This window comes from Aquarana catesbeiana, linkage group LG08 (assembly GCF_042186555.1).
Source record: "Aquarana catesbeiana isolate 2022-GZ linkage group LG08, ASM4218655v1, whole genome shotgun sequence".
In the NCBI taxonomy this organism is placed as follows: Eukaryota; Metazoa; Chordata; class Amphibia; order Anura; family Ranidae; genus Aquarana; species Aquarana catesbeiana.
Genome location: NC_133331.1, coordinates 253,130,987 through 253,147,248, shown reverse-complemented (window position 1 = coordinate 253,147,248; position 16,262 = coordinate 253,130,987). Strand labels below are relative to the sequence as shown.

The 16,262-nt window shown below is 45.0% G+C and overlaps 1 protein-coding gene across 4 annotated transcripts in view; it reads left to right on the top strand.

Moving 5' to 3' along the window:
• CLDND1 (claudin domain containing 1) overlaps positions 1–16,262 on the top strand; it is a 155,795-nt gene that overhangs the window by 13,181 nt on the left and 126,352 nt on the right. Inside the window, exons 1-2 of one of the 4 annotated variants that reach the window (XM_073597000.1) lie at positions 5,957–6,033; positions 11,237–11,544. In XM_073597000.1, the coding sequence (XP_073453101.1) occupies positions 11,285–11,544 (260 nt within the window). In that variant the 5' untranslated portion in view covers positions 5,957–6,033; positions 11,237–11,284. The other 3 variants (XM_073597007.1, XM_073597002.1, XM_073597001.1) reach the window with 3 other exon arrangements.

Sequence of the window (16,262 nt, the reverse complement as noted above, 5' to 3'; positions counted from 1 at the left end):
CGCATTTGAAGCGATTGTACGATAATCTGATCGTTAGTACACAGCTTTCCAGAGCCAATCACAACAGTTCATCTGATATTATCCGAGTGAAAAAGCACTAAAAATGTTCTCATATGATACCAGATCATACAATTTTCGTTTAATCAGTACAGTTGTCATTCCAAAATACAATACAAATACATTACAACACATTACATCGCTTCAGCATTTTTATTCTGTTGTACGAGAATTTTTGTAACTTTAATAAACTCTTCAGTTTCCATATGAGTTTAGCATGCAAAAAAAAATCTCATCGTGTGTACCAGGCATTAGACTGGCCATACATAATTCTTTTTTTTTTTTTTCATTCAACTGGTGAATTAAACGAAAAAAATGTAAATAAACCAAATCACAGCGGTTTGTATTCTGCCAGCGGGGAGTCTGCGGCACTCATCGTTCAGAAAAAAAACAACAGGCTGGTTGTACACAAGTCGATCGATAGATCAACTTGTGTACAACCAGCTAGCCCATACATGGATTGAAATTTTGTCCGGTCCTCCAGAACTGGCCAAATTTCGATCCATGTATGGTACGGCTTTATTGTGTACAATAGTGACAGATTACATATCAGAAGCTGGTCACACACAGTCAAAGTTTGATCTGTGAGATCCATAAAAAGGTATTATTAAATCTGTAATTTAAGGTTACATTTACATGGGTGATTAGCACACACTGTGATTTCTGGTGGCAAGAATTTGCGGATTCCTGCGGCTGAAATGACAGTTGTGTGCGAATAGCTGCGTACAAAATGTGTCCAGCCATGATCACTGTAGGTAATGGCTGCTCACGAATAGCGGCGGCTAGCGGTGGCCTTTCATTGTTTTGTGTGCAGCTATTCGCACACACCTGTCATTCGCAATGGAAGAATCCGCAGGGTGTGCTAATCGTCTAAGTGAATGGAACCCCTAAGGGCCCATCTAAATGATTCATTCAACTAGTGCCCAATCAGACAGGCCCTCCCAGTTCTCTGCATGTTGGATCACTACTTTCTGATCAGACCCTTAGGCTGTAGCACATTCTTCCTGATTACACACAGGATGTGTCATCTTCCTAGGTGTGCCGCAAACTATAAAACTTATAGATTATAACCACTGCGATTACATATATGTCAAGAGACACTGTCAATGTTATTAGATAACACAGTGCAGGCGGATGGATTACAAGCACCTAATATATTTTCAATTTTTTTTATCCATCAAAGAAAAAGATTAAAGTGAAAACAGTGCAGCGCTAAGAATCAAATGTTGAGTATTGACATATCAACATACCGTGATAAACAAAATAAATTGTGATTAGCATATACAAAAAACTCTAAAGCCGCGTACACACGAGCGGACTTCCCATCGGCATTTCCGACGGAAAGATTTAGAACATGTTCTATATCTGAGTCCGTCGGAAATGCAGACAGAAAACGTCCGATGGGGCATACACACGGTCGGAATGTCCGACCAAAAGCTCCCATCGGACTTTGTCTGTCGGGAAGTCCGGCCGTGTGTACGCGGCATAACGCCATCATCTGATTGATAGTGTCTCTAAATAAAGTGCACTGTACAAATTGTAAATCAACACTGGTAGTATAGTCCCATTGGTGATTAAAACATTAATCCATTAGTATATATTGATAGGAAGGAATTCAGGCGTGTAGGACTAAAGGACTCACCGCCGTGTGTGCATCCACCACCCATGGGAAAAGATTAAATACACTTACCAGAAGGTAGCATCAATCAGGCATGTGATATCAAAGCTCTTTATAGCGAGTGGTGCAATTCCTCCTCAGCTGAGCCACCCTAGGCAAACCCGACCCGGCATGTGAGAATATGGATCAGGGTGGCAATGTCCCAGATAGTAAAAAAGACCTCCTTCCACCACAGAACCCTTTTGTAGGTTTATGGTTAACAGCATCCATAAAAAAACAACAGAAAGCCTCCACATAGTGAAAAACCGTATGGTTACAGTTTATTTAGCATAAAAAGGCATAGATTCCAAGATGTATTGCATCAAGTAAAAAATCTCCTCTGTGACCTCAAAAGCATGAAATTCAAAAAGGTGCAATGGCACGAAAAGGACTCATCAAACCAGACACGTTTCGTCTACAAAGACTTCAAGTGGGGTATGAAAGAAAAAGATTAGCATCTTCAATTGTAAAAAAAAAATCTCATTATTTTGAGAAAAATCTACCTCTTGTTTGTGTGATCTAAATACTTATTTCTGGTTATCAGGAACATTGTGGGCATTTCATGGCAATAGTAATTGTAGCTTTTTTTTTTTTTTTTTTAACAAGGGTTCCACTAGCAGTCACCAGGATTTTCATTAGTAGTGGTGGATTGATATCTTGCCTAACAAGGACTGCATCATTTTAGGGCCAACTTCATATGGCAAAGCCAGTGGCATTAAACCAAATGCATCTCCTCATATCCTAGGGGTACTAAAACAGAGTGAGTCTGGTAGACTAGTAGTGAAGATAGGAGGAACAGCAAGGCACAAACGTTGTGTGGTACTACAAAGAAAGGTGCAGAGCCTGCAGATATAGGGCTCAATCACAAGGGGACTCAACCCCATACAGCGGGAGCTCGCTGCTGAAGAAACAGCACGAGCGAGCCATTTCTTCAGTGCACATGCGCTGATGACGTCGGTGCAAGTGTATATGGTAAGTATCTCCAAAACCGTGCAGGTAGGCACAAGTGGTATAACGGTTTACAACCACTTTAAAGCAGTGTTCCAGCCAAAATGTTACTTTTTAGATAAAAATACCCCTGTAATACTGACGCTCAGTGTAGTCTACTAAAGCTATGCTGTGAACTAAGGGCCGTTTTGTATATGCGCAGCGTTGTTTTCTTACTTCAGGAAGTCCCAGCACGCTGCGGCCATCTCCTGTGTGGGCATCTGAAGCTGCAGTGTATTACTTCCTGGATTCCGTACATGCTTGGCTACCCAGCATGCACCTGCCGATCTCACACATGCGCAGTACGGCGCGAGCAGCATAATAGCTTGTAGGTCAGGTTTGCCTATTGTCTCCTGGGATTGATGACACACATCTCCCAGGAGACATTGCAAAGCCGGAAATGACATGCGGGGCCGCGGCCACTAAGGAGGAAGTGAAAAAAGATAAAAGCTGAAATAAAGTAAGTGATCCCCCCCCCAAAAAAATGCCAGTTCATTTTAAGGGTACACGTGCTGGATGGTGAGGAGTGTAAAATAAGGGTGGAACTCCTCTTTAAGCAGCTTCTGCTTGTCAGCTCCCCCTGGTGGGAGAGGGAGGTAGTGTTAACCCATTCAGCCAGAAAATATAAGACCCCCTTTCACACTGGGGCGGTTTTTAGGTGCTTTAGCACTAGAAATAGCCTCTGAAAACCACCTCCTATTCATTCCAGTGTGCCTTTTTACACTGGGCGGTACGTTCATCTTTGAGGCAGGTTGAGAGCGCTGTATTTAGCGCTCCCAAAACACCCTGCCCATTGGAATGAATGGGCAGTGCTTTCAAAGTGCTTTAAAAGTGCTTTGAAAGCGCTGCAAAACGGGAGTTTATAAGCACCCCGCTAGCGGTCGAAAAAGCGCCGCTAAAACGAGTGGCCCTTTAGCAATAACGGCCGGCGCTTTCAGTGTGAAAGCAGCCTAACTAAAGGCAAATTTTTTTTTTTTTTTGGTTTTGGATAGAGTGGAGTGGGATTAGAACACCTATGAGGTTTTCATTGCTGTCTGTGTCCCCGTTAGAGAGATTCAACCTCTCTATTTGTCTTTTCTTGTTTACCATTATCATTGAAAGTGAGAATAAAAGAAAAACCCAAATATTGGGTTGTCCCCAGAAAAGTAATAAAATGGAAATCTTCCAATGGGGACCCCAGTGTATTCCATTATTTTGCAGGGATTTCCTCTAACTAAGAGGCTCTGCTTTTTCAGACTTGCCCATTAAGTTCAATGGGGCTGTGTTGCAACTACGTATAATGCAGATGATTGTGGCATGGTACTGCAGCACTATAGGGATTAATTTAGGCAGTGGGGAGGCGATAAAATGCCCTCTTGCTGCATTTGAAAAGCGATCATGTGGATGGCTCTTCAAAGGGCACCACACTCTACTGTGAGTGTCAAAGAATCCTTACTAAAACCAATTCATCGTGGGTCAATTTAACCACTTACCGACGGCTGGCCGGCCTGTCATATGATGTCCTGGGCTTTGAGTGGGAATATCTGAATGATGGGTGCAGCTACATGCATCATTCAGATATTGGCTTTTTCAGCCGGTGATTACCTACACCGTAAGAACAATCAATCGCTGCGATCGGTGAGTCGGAGAACAGATCTGCCGGCCCCGGATGTTTACCATAGAGATTTCCAGCGGACCAGATGGTCGTCGGAGTCTCTATGATTGTTAGAGGCCAGACACTGTTATGACGTCACGCCCGGCCTCTGCATTTTTTTATTTATTTCAGGCTTCCCAGCCTAGAGGTGAGATGCGGTATCTTATTGACCCCATATCTCACTGTAAAGAGGACCTGTCATGCCATATTCCTATTACAATGGGATGTTTCATTCCTTGTAATAGGGATAAAAGTGATCAATTTTTTTTTTAATTAAAGTGTCAAACTAAAAAATTTTAAGTAAAATTAACAATAAAAAAATTTTTTTTTTAAAGTGCCCCTGTGCTCACATGCAGAAGCGAACGCATACGTAAGTCCCACCCACATATGAAAACGGTGTTCAAACCACACATGTGAGGTATCGCAGCGAACGTTAGAGCGAGAGAAATAATTCTAGCCCTAGACCTCCTCTGTAACTCAAAATATGTAACCAGTAAGACATTTTAAAGCGTCGCCTATGGGGATTTTTAAGTACCGAAGTTTGGCGCCATTCCACGAGCGTGTGCAATTTTGAAGTGTGACATGTTAGGTATCTATTTACTCGGCGTAACTTCATCTTTCACATTATGCAACAAAATTTGGGCTAAATTTACTGTTCTGTTTTTTTTTTTTTTAAAGCACGAAACTGTTTTTTTTCCAAAAAAAAAAATGCGTTTGAAAAATTGCTGCTCAAATACTGTGCAAGATTAAAAGTTGCAATGACCGCCATTGTATTCTCTAAGGTCTTTGCTAAAAAAAAACATATATAATGTTTGGGGGTTCTATGTAATTTTCTAGCAAAAAAATTACGATTTTTACATGTAGGAGAGAAATGTCAGAATTGGCCTGGGTGGCAAGTGGTTAAAATATGCCCCATACATTGGTGGTGAGTAGGAAGAATGCACTTCTTACAATACAAATAAAAAGCGCGTTGGCGGAAAGCTGGTGGAGTTGGACCTGACAAAACACCATCAAAATGTGAGGTGAATCAACCACAGCTCAAGGAACCCCCAAGCTACCTCTGAGAAAGAAAGGAAGACCTCCACCATGTCAGATGTGGAGTGTGGTGGTCCCATCCCTGGTACAATAGGACAAAAAGAGGTACCCCCTGTATGGGACTTTAAAAGACCACCACCTCTCAAGTAAAAAAATATATCTTTATTAGAAAATAGATCTCGACAATGATCTTGGATAAAAAGACGTATAACGTCTACACACTGTAGACGTTATACGTCTTTTTATCCAAGACCATTGTCTAGATTTATTTTCTAATAAAGATATTTTTTTTTTACTTGAGAAGTGGTGGTCTTTTAAAGTCCCATACAGGAGTTACCTCTTTTTTTATCCAAGCCACCTCTGAGGAACCCTAGGTTTATGGAACCCAGCTTGAGAATGTTCTATCCCCATCTAGGAGTGTCTCCTCCTCTCACTATGAGAATCACCACTGCTGCAATTCCATTTCCGACCACCTGGTGGCAGCAGCGCTCATTGCACGAGTGTCACCTCTAAACCGATTCTGTCTCAATTGAGAAACAGGCTGCGATATCACATCTCACCAGTAGGGCGCAGCAGACACATACAGACGAAGAGACTACATCTCCCAGAGAGCATTGCGCGCCGTGACCCAGGAAGAAACAGCTGATGGAAGTCGATGGAGAGGGTGAGGCTATTGTTCGCTAATTATGGAACGGTGTATGTTAGGCTTGTATAGCTTCTTTGTTTTGTGAAAGAAGTGAGAGGACCAGGACATGTGCTGGAGAATGCTGAAGAGAACCTGTCACCAGTGACTTGTCCATGAGTGGACACTCAGGTCCTATGAAGAATGGTGGCATGTCTTCTGAGGAGGTTGGAAATGTCTTCTCCACCTTATATCTGAGAGGACACCCATCTCTGCCCCCGTAGGCCCCATGTGTCGCGCTGATGCACGTTTTTTGCGCAGAGGAACAAACGCGGCATAGCAGACCGTTCACACAACAAACACGCCAAAGAAACTTTCCCAATGTTTTGGGCCGTTAGCTTTGCACCTTTTTCTTCTTTTTTTTGGGGCGTTATAAAAAAAAAAAAAAAACGCCTTCCGCTAGCCGCGTTTGGGGCGCCGTTCATTTATAACACTGCAACCACAACGTGGTTTTGTAGCAGATTTTTTTTGCGTGTAGTAGGAACGAGCGCGTCTCTACGTATGTTCCCAGAACACATGTATGTGATTGGAGCCTTACCCGTTTGATGGCAGAGGAAGGCGTGGTGTCCCCTCCAGAGAGGAATGACCCCAGGGTGACAACGGTTTACGGGAGAACACGTCTACATCGTGTCCTACCATCAGTGGTGGCTGGTGGGTTGTTTGGGGGTTGGCGGCAAACAACCAGCCCCCCCCCCTGGCGGCACTGACAACCCCCCCCCCACACATGATCCGATTGTTGGCCAACCGAGCGTCTGATTTTTGTCTTAAGGGCGTGTGCCAGGATCTTGTCTTACATGCTAACGGTACACAATTGTCGGGCAACAAACACGAACATAGTGACGTACTACGGGGAATTTCAGCTCTTGAGCGCCACCCCTTGGGCCCCTCCTGCTAATTTCGTGTTTGGTGAACATTGATTCCGAGTAGAGTTGCCACCTCATTGCTTTAAACCCGAACACATAATAATTACACAGGTTCTGTGGCTGATTAAGGTGGTAATTAAACTCACTTGATGCCTTATCTGCATTAAATTAGCCTCAGAACCTGTGTAATTAATATGTGTTCGGGTTTAAAGGGATGAGGTGGCAACTCTACCCACCCAGCCCCCCCCCGCGCGTCTGACATAATAAATACAGGCTGCCTCTGGAAAGTAAACCTATGAGCTTTCTTAACCGCTTCCATACCGGGCATTTTCACCCCCTTCCTGCCCAGGCCAATTTTCAGCTTTCAGCGCTGTCACACTTTGAATGAGAATTGCGCGGTCATGCGACGTTGTACCCAAATTAATTTTTTATCACCCCCCCCCCCCCCCCCGCAAATAGAGCTTTCTTTTAGTGGTATTTGATCACCTCCTGCGGTTTTTATTTTTTGCGCTATAAACAAAAAAAGAGCAACAATTTTGAAAAAGAAAAACACAATATTTATTACTTTTTGCTATAATAAATATCCCAATTTAAAAAAAAAAAAAAAGACAATTTTTTTCCCTCAGTTTAGGCCGATACGTATTCTACATATTTTTGGTAAAAAAAAAATTTGCAATAAGCAGATATTGATTGGATTGCGCAGAAGTTATAGCGTCTACAAAATAGGGGATAGATTTATGGCATTTTTATTATTTAGTTATTTTTTTTACTAGTAATGGCGGTGATCTGCGATTTTTTTTTTATCGTGACTGCAATATTGCGGCGGACACTTTTGACACTATATTGGGACCAGTGATATTTATACAGCGATCAGTGCTATAAAATGCATTGATTACTGTATAAATGTGACTGTCAGGGAAGAGGTTAACACTAGGGGGTGATCAAAGGGTTAACTGTGTGTCCTAGGGAGTGATTCTAACTATAGGGGGAGGGGATTCACAAGGGGAGGAGACTGATCGGTGTTCCTCTGTAATGGGAACACACGGATCGGTCTCTCACCTGACAGGATGTGGATCTGTGTGTTTAAACACACAGATCCACGGTCCTGCTCAGTTAACGGGCAATCGCGGGTGCCGGCGGACATCGTGGCTGCCAGGCACGTGCATCAGGTCCCAAGTGATGCGGCGGGCGTGCACTCTCTACAATGCAGGGAATCCCAGGACGTCATATGACGCCCGCCCGGAGGGTCGAAGGGTTCCTGCGGGCGTCATATGACTATACAGCGGTAGGGAAGTGGTTAAAGTGACACTAATGCCCCGTACACACGATAGGATTTTCCGACAACAAAATCCATGGATTTTTTTCCGACAGATGTTGGCTCAAACTTGTCTTGCATACACACGGTCACACAAATCTTTTTGGAAATTCCGACCGTCGCAAACGAAGTGACGTACAACACGTATGACCGAGCCGAGAAAAATGAAGTTCAATAGCCAGTGCGGCTCTTCTGCTTGATTCTAAGCGTGCGTGGGAATTGTGTACACACGATCGGAATTTACGACAACGGATTTTGTTGTCGGAAAATTTGAGATCCAGATCTCAAATTTTGTGTGACGGAAATTCTGATGGAAAATGTCCGAAGGACCCTACACGCGGTCGGAATTTCCGACAACAAGCTCCAATCGCACGTTTTCCATCAGAAAATCCGACCGTGTGTACGGGGCATCAGGGTTTTTTTTTTTTTTTTTTTTTTTTAATAACAAACCTGTCATACTTGTCTCCACTGTGCATAGTTTTGCACAGAGTGGCCCCGATCATCCTCTTCTGGGGTCCCTCGGCAGCTCTCTTGGCTCCTCCCCTCATCAGCGCTCTCCCGGGGGGGTTACCTTGTGGGCGCACTCCCGAGTCCAGCATTCAGTCCATGACTCAGCCCCGCCCACCGGTGGCCGCGTCATTGGATTTGATTGACAGCAGTGGGAGCCAATAGCTGCACTGCTATCAATCTATCCAATCAATAGCCGAGAACCCCCTAGCAAAAAAAGACGGCCTGTGGGACAAGTTCGAGGGTTCAGGCAAGTAAAACCGGGGGGGGGGGGCTGAGGGCCTGTCACTGACAGGTGTTTTTTAACCCTAATGCATAGGATGCAGTAAGGTGAGTGAAAAAACACACACCTTTACAACCCCTTTAAGCCTCGTACACACGATCCGATTGTTGGCCAACCGAGCGTCTGATTTCTGTCTTAAGGGCGTGTGCCAGGATCTTGTCTTGCATACTAACGGTACACAATTGTCAGGCAACAAACACGAGTGATGTACTACGAGGATTTTCAGCTCTTGAGCGCCACCCTTTGGGCCCCTTCTGCTAATTTCGTGTTAGGTGAACATTGATTCCGAGTAGAGTTGCCACCTCATTGCTTTAAACCCGAAGTCATATATATTACACAGGTTCTGTGGCTGATTAAGGTGGTAATTAAACTCACTGTATCTATGCCCGGAACTGGGAGCAAAATACCTGTATTAGACAGGGATATGCTCCCCCCTCCCCCCCTGAAAGGTTCCAAATGTGACACCGGAGGGGGGGGGGGGACCTGAAAAGCAGAAGTTCCATTTTTGTGTGGAACTCCGCTTTAAACTCACTTGGTGCATTATCTGCATTAAATTAGCCTCAGAACCCGTGTACGTCATATGTGTTCGGGTTTAAAGGGATGAGGTGACAACCCAAATCAGGACAGAGGAACAAGTGGAAGGTAAGTATAAACTGCTTACGGCCTCTTATAGGGAACCTGTTCTTTTGCCTTGCATAGTCATTCAGTTTGGGTTTTGTAAAGTTGGAGGCCTCCCGCAGACACATCTAGTCACTATATAGAGGTAGTACATGAAAGCACTCATGAAATAGCCAATGTCAGCAGCCTCTGCCAGCACCGCTGGCCCCATCCCTCTACATAAACAGAAGCATTGGACCAAGTGGAATGTCGTGATCTGCTGTGATGGTGGGATCGTTCCTAAACAGAGAATCTCCCTTCTGTGTTGTCGGGAACCTGTAAGGCAGGGATATGCAATTAGCGGACCTCCAGCTGTTGCAAAACTACAAGTCCCATCATGCCTCTGGGTGTCATGCTTGTGGCTGTCAGAGTCCTGCTATGCCTCATGGGACTTGTAGTTCAGTAACAGCTGGAGGTCCGCTAATTGCATATCCCTGCTGTAAGGTTTGTCCCTGTGGGCATGCTTTGGTATCGGATACCCGCCCGAAAAGAAAACATTTCCTTCCATTCCTGTTCCAGTGCCAATGGTTACCAACACAAGAGATGAGAGGAATGTCCTTGGCAATAAAAACGTAACCCCTCCAACGCTAGAACTTTTTATAAAGTGTAAGTAAACTCAAAATGTATTTTTTAGTATGTCTGGTGTGATGTCTCACTGTATACAGTTTTCTGAAGCAAATCTGTTTTAATCTGTTGTAACATTTCCTGCCAGTAACGGCACTTTCTGTTGCAGACTAATGCCCCGTACACACGGTCGGATTTTCCGATGGAAACTGTCCGATCGGAGCGTGTTGTCAGAAATTCCGACCGTGTGTGGGCTCCATCGAACATTTTCCATCGGATTTTCCGACACACAAAGTTGGAGAGCAGGAGATAAAATTTTCCGACAACAAAATCCGTTGTCGGAAATTCCGATCGTGTGTACACAAATCCGACGGACAAAGTGCCACGCATGCTCAGAATAAATAAAGAGATGAAAGCTATTGGCCACTGCCCCGTTTATAGTCCCGACGTACGTGTTTTACGTCACCGCGTTCAGAACGATCGGATTTTCCGACAACTTTGTGTGACCGTGTGTATGCAAGACAAGTTTGAGCCAACATCCGTCGGAAAAAATCCATGGATTTTGTTGTCGGAATGTCCGATCAATGTCCGACCGTGTGTACGCCCTATTACAGCTGCTTCGCAGTTATCATCATAGTCAGCTTGCTGAACAAGATCGTTCTGTTGACTGTTGAGCTGCCTATGATATCGATCGGAGAAGCTGCTCAATGAGAACTGAATAAACTTGCACGGGAGGCTGATAAGGCTTCATTATGAAGCAGTTGGCATCCTGCAAAAGTACATAGGAGTTGTCATTGGCAGGATCGGTAGGTTAGAAAAATTATTTGCCTTGGAAAACTGTATACAGAAAGACATGACGCCAGACATACTGAAAGATCGATTTAGGGTTTACTTACACTTTAATATTAATGTTTCTTTGTCCTGTTCATCTGTTTGTGCCATTACGTAGTTGAAATATTGCAATTCCTAACCTCTTGTCTGCTTTTCCTTTGCCAGATGCTCCCTCCGTATGCTGAGAAAAGAGAAACCGATTAACCAAACACCATGGATAACCGATTTGCCACCGCGCTGGTGATTGGGAGTGTCTTGTCCCTCCTGTCTGTCATCTACCTGTCAGCTGCAGTGGGCACGGTCTCCTGGTACCACTACTTCACCTCTCCAGTCCTGGCCAATGTCAGCGAGACGGCTGCCAATAAATTCCTTGGCGAGCTGGAGAGGGCAGACGAGAAGACATACACAGATGCGCTCTATCATTGTAATGGCAGCCTGGGATTGTGGCAGCAGTGCATTATGGCCTCCCAGCCATATTACCAGGAAGGTATGTTTCTTGAGACGGGGCTTCTTCGGGGGATACTGTGCCTAGAACCGTTCATTTTTGGATGGTAATACGGGCCTTTCAAAAGTATTCACACCTTGACAGTCCTGAAGAATGCTTTCAATGATTCACCAGCCCCTCCTCCCCTTGACCATTAATGCGGTTGTCTATTCCTTCAAAAATATTCTCGGCCTGACTTATCAGCTTGTTGACATCCTGTGTACAGCAACACTCAGACTGGGAAAGGGAGAAGGTGCTAATCAGGTCACACTACATGCACATGTGCTTACAGGAGGAAAGAGATTAGTGTTTAATTAAAGTTAATTACCCAGAAAATCATTTTTGAAGAGATGCTATCATACATTATAAAAACATTGGCTTGCATTTAGAAAAAAAAAAAAAAAACTTGCCCGTAGCTCTTTTTTATGCCATTGATATGCAGATCACGTGACCGCTCTTCACAGATCTGCAATTCACAGGTGTGGAGGTTACAGAGCCGGGCCAGATTTCATTGCAAGAAATGATGTAATGCCACCGGGTATCAGCGTTTCCAAGGCAATGAAACGCAATCAGCCCCGGCAGAATTGTGCCACTTCCGCCTTTACCCAGCAAAGTCCAGGGATGTCGCTGGCAATCATTGGAGGAGGGATGGTCGGGGGGGGCGTGGCTTTAACCAGACCACAGAAGATACAAGCACGCTGTGCAAGCATACAGCTTATATCTAAATGCATGACAAAGGACGTAAACTGACCACCATGGATCGGCTTCCATGCTAGTTTGTTAACAAGATGACAGGAACCGGCAGGATAAACCAGGTAATCAAGAAGAACTGCTAGCAGAATTCATATAATGTTAGCATTAAACAAATAGCAATACATTAAAGAGACAGATCCATGATTTTTTTTTTTTTATTTTAAGGTTTACAAACACTTTATTTTAACTCTGCCTCACCCCCCCCCCCCTTGCTGACCAACTGGGGAGAGAAGATATTGGCCAAACAGAATAAACTTTTAGCTAACGAATAGACTGCCGTTGTACGAAAAGTAAAGCATATCATATGTATAGCATTGCAAGGCATGAAGTATAGGCTGAATGAAGAAAATATGGCTGCCCCCCCACGGATTGCAATCTATGCAGAGGAGCCAAATGTTTGAAATATTTGCAAAAAGATTGATGTGATTACTTACATCAAGATGATCTTTTTACACATGTATCTAAAACATGGAAAATATGATACTTTCCCTTTTAAATAGGAGGATAGCAGTATGGTGGCTGTCATTGCTTAATTTGCAGTGGTTCTAAGGGCTTAAGTTTTTTTACCCTATTGCATTCCCAACCCCCCCCCCCCTTATACTTACCTGAGGCCGATCTCGATCCAGCGCTGTGCCCGAGGGCAGCAACTCTGTCTGCTCTTTCCCCCCCTCATAGGGCAGGTTGATAGCAGTGGGAGCCATTGTCGATCAAATCCTGTGGTGAGTAGGCAAGGACGGTGCCCAGCCGCGATCTCTGTGTCTATAGACACAGGCAGAGCGGCTGAGGATCGAGCCCACACGGGTGCCCACATAGGAATGGGGCACTTCCCGAAAAGCAGAAGCGTTGGTGTGGGACCCCAGAAAAGGAGAATCAGGGCTGTTCTGTGCAAAACTATTGCACAGAGCAGACATGTTTATTATTTTAAAAAATAAATAAATGAAGGTTTGCAATCGCTGTAAATGTGCCTCAGGCCTCACTCAAATCGCAGCCTTTTTCTTGTGTTTATAGTGCATTTGTGATGCTCTTTACTGCAGTACCATTAATCCATGTGGAAGAACCATGTGCTGGAAACTACATCCAAAAAATGCAGCAAGCTTATTATTATTTTTTTCTTTATACAACCCACAATAAAATGCATAGATGTGAAGCAAGGATCAGGATGACAGCGGTAGTAGAAAAGGTCCTGATGTCAGTGGGAAAAAAAATAATGCCCCATGTTTGTTTCATTCAGAGTGATTGCACCCCATTATTGGTGTAAGTGGGAGGAATTGTGCCCCATCATTGATGTCATTTGGTGTCATTGGGAGGAATCGTGCCTTCTTCATTGGTGTCAGTGGGGGGATTTATACCCCATTTGTGGTATCAGTGGATGAAATAGTGCCCCAAGGGCCGCATAAAAGCAAGCAAAGGGCCGCAGTTTGGAGATCACTGATCTATACTGTTTAAAATCCAGTAATACACTGTTTCCCCCTGCTTTGCACATGCTCAGTTGCTCTCTATTTTTAGGCTCTGTGCTGAATTTGTAGAGGCCGATCTGCTGACAGTCTAAAGATTTACTGCTGCTCAGGGGCGTTTGGCTTCAGCAAAATGTCAGCCTCTAGCAAGAATAAACAATGTTGGAGGCGGGGGGCGTGGCCAGCCGGAGAAGAAGATGGACGCTTAATTGCATAGCTCAGCAGCCAGGGGACACAATCCAGCGCAATCGGCCCACACCACGACTCCATCCACACCCATCCTCGCTCCAGACATTCAGGAGACAAAGATGCAGCCATCCAGGAAAAGATTTACGGAGCACAAGCCCCAAAAACTGACGGAATTCGCTTACAAGCCGGCGGGCTGGGATTCCCAAGATGGCGCCGACCAGGCCGCGCCGCCCGAACCGTACACAGACCTCCCGGATGACATCCAGGACACACAGCACTCTACAGGTACTAATCCTGACAAGCACCAAGCCCCAGAGTGTGACCCTCTCCCCAGCAGCCCAGCAAAAGCTAGGATGAAGCTAGATACACCGCCGCTGCACACACAGCGCCAGCAAATTGAGGCCCAGGCTCCCATCCCCTTCTCCATAGACCAGGCCCTGCACTCCTCCATGGCCTCCTTCCCCACATCAGGGCAGCCAGTCATGGAAACAACCCTGAAGGACATGCTTCTATCCCTGCAGTCCTCCCTCATGAATGATCTTTCATCCATGTTTCACAGAGTCACCACTGACATTCACAAGCTAGATGACAGAATGACTAATGCTGAGAGGGGAATACAGGCCTGCACTTCCACAGTAAATGAAGTGATTGATTCTTATTAAACTGTTAAGGAGGAACAGGCATGGATGCGCGCCAAAATGGCGGATTTAGAAGACAGGTCACGCAGGAACAACATTAAACTGAGGGGAGTCCCAGAGTCCATACTCCCCGTGGACCTACCGCGCTACGCGAAAGAATTGATACACCTAGTGATACCTGAAGCCTCCCTACGAGATGCCATCATTGACAGAATACACAGAATCGCCAAACCGTCCCACCTGGCAGCCTCAGTCCCTAGAGATGTACTGATGAGGGTTCACTTTTATCAAACCAAAGAAAAACTCCTTATGGGCCTTAGAGCTAAATCACCACTACCTGCCCCCTATACTAGGATACAACTTTTCCCTGACCTGTCCAAGTACACCCTCCAACTGCGACGTCAACTAAACCCGATAACCAAAGGTCTGCAGAACCATAAGGTACCATACAAATGGCGCCACCCAGCTACCATCCTTGTTGTCCACAATGGTCAGACACACGCAATAGGAGACCTGGACAAAGGCCTTAAGCGCCTCCACTCCTGGAGCATAATCCCTGACATGGCAGTCTCTGCCCCACAAACCAACGGTGTTATACCACCTCGTAGACAACAAACTCACCACCTCACCTGAGGATGCTCGCTTCTCCGCTACAATGGCCGACAACTCCTTCCATAGTTCCCCTGAGCCCTGACAACCTGTTACCCTAGTTCTCTACCTCCGGTGATACTGACTCTGTTTACCCCCACGTAGAGGATTCAACGGTGTCAAACACCCCCTCTAATCTTCGCTTTAGTTGAAATATACAGCAATAACAATATCATATCAATCAACAGCGAATCAAACTCCAAGTTCATTTTCCACTAGTTTCCGCATTTTATACCAGTGATCTGTTAATGCATTTCTCTATTGGTTACTGACATATTGCTCTATCCGCAGCACTCCAGTCCTCTTCTATTTCAGACCCTTGGATTGTCACCAGCACACCACTGCGCTCTAACTCCAAGACCCACCAACAGCCAGAAGCAACATCAACCCACTACTGGTACCTCAACACATCTGCAATCGGACTTCCACTTCCAGATCAACGTAGCTGACCCCCATCTACCACCAGACTCACCCTCCAGCAGCGAACCGTAAGTGTTGCACTCAACACCCACCATCCCCACAACCGCAAAATGCCATTCACTATACTATCATTAAATGCCAACGGCCTCAATCATCCTGCCAAGAGACACTCACTGTGGAGGTCCGTTACAGATCTTCACAGTGACATCCTTTGCGTCCAGGAAACACACCTGCTTACCAATGATACATCCCTATGCAAGAACAACCATTTTCCTCATCTATTCCACGCCACCCATTCAACTAAAACCAGAGGGGTCATGATTGCAATCAGAGACTCACTGGACTTCCAACTTCTAGATATCGAAACAGATCCCGAAGGTCGTTTCATCATACTTGCATGCAAAGTCAACAAAGTGACCTACACCATAATCAACGTCTATGCCCCAAATTCTTGCCAAACGAAATTCCTTCACAGAGTCCTACGTAAAGCCAAACACATTCAAAAAGGACACCTAATACTCTGTGGAGACTTCAATCTCGTCTCTGAATTATCCATCGACTCTACATCGAGAGCAACCCGAAGAGACTCACCTCTGGAAAAAATT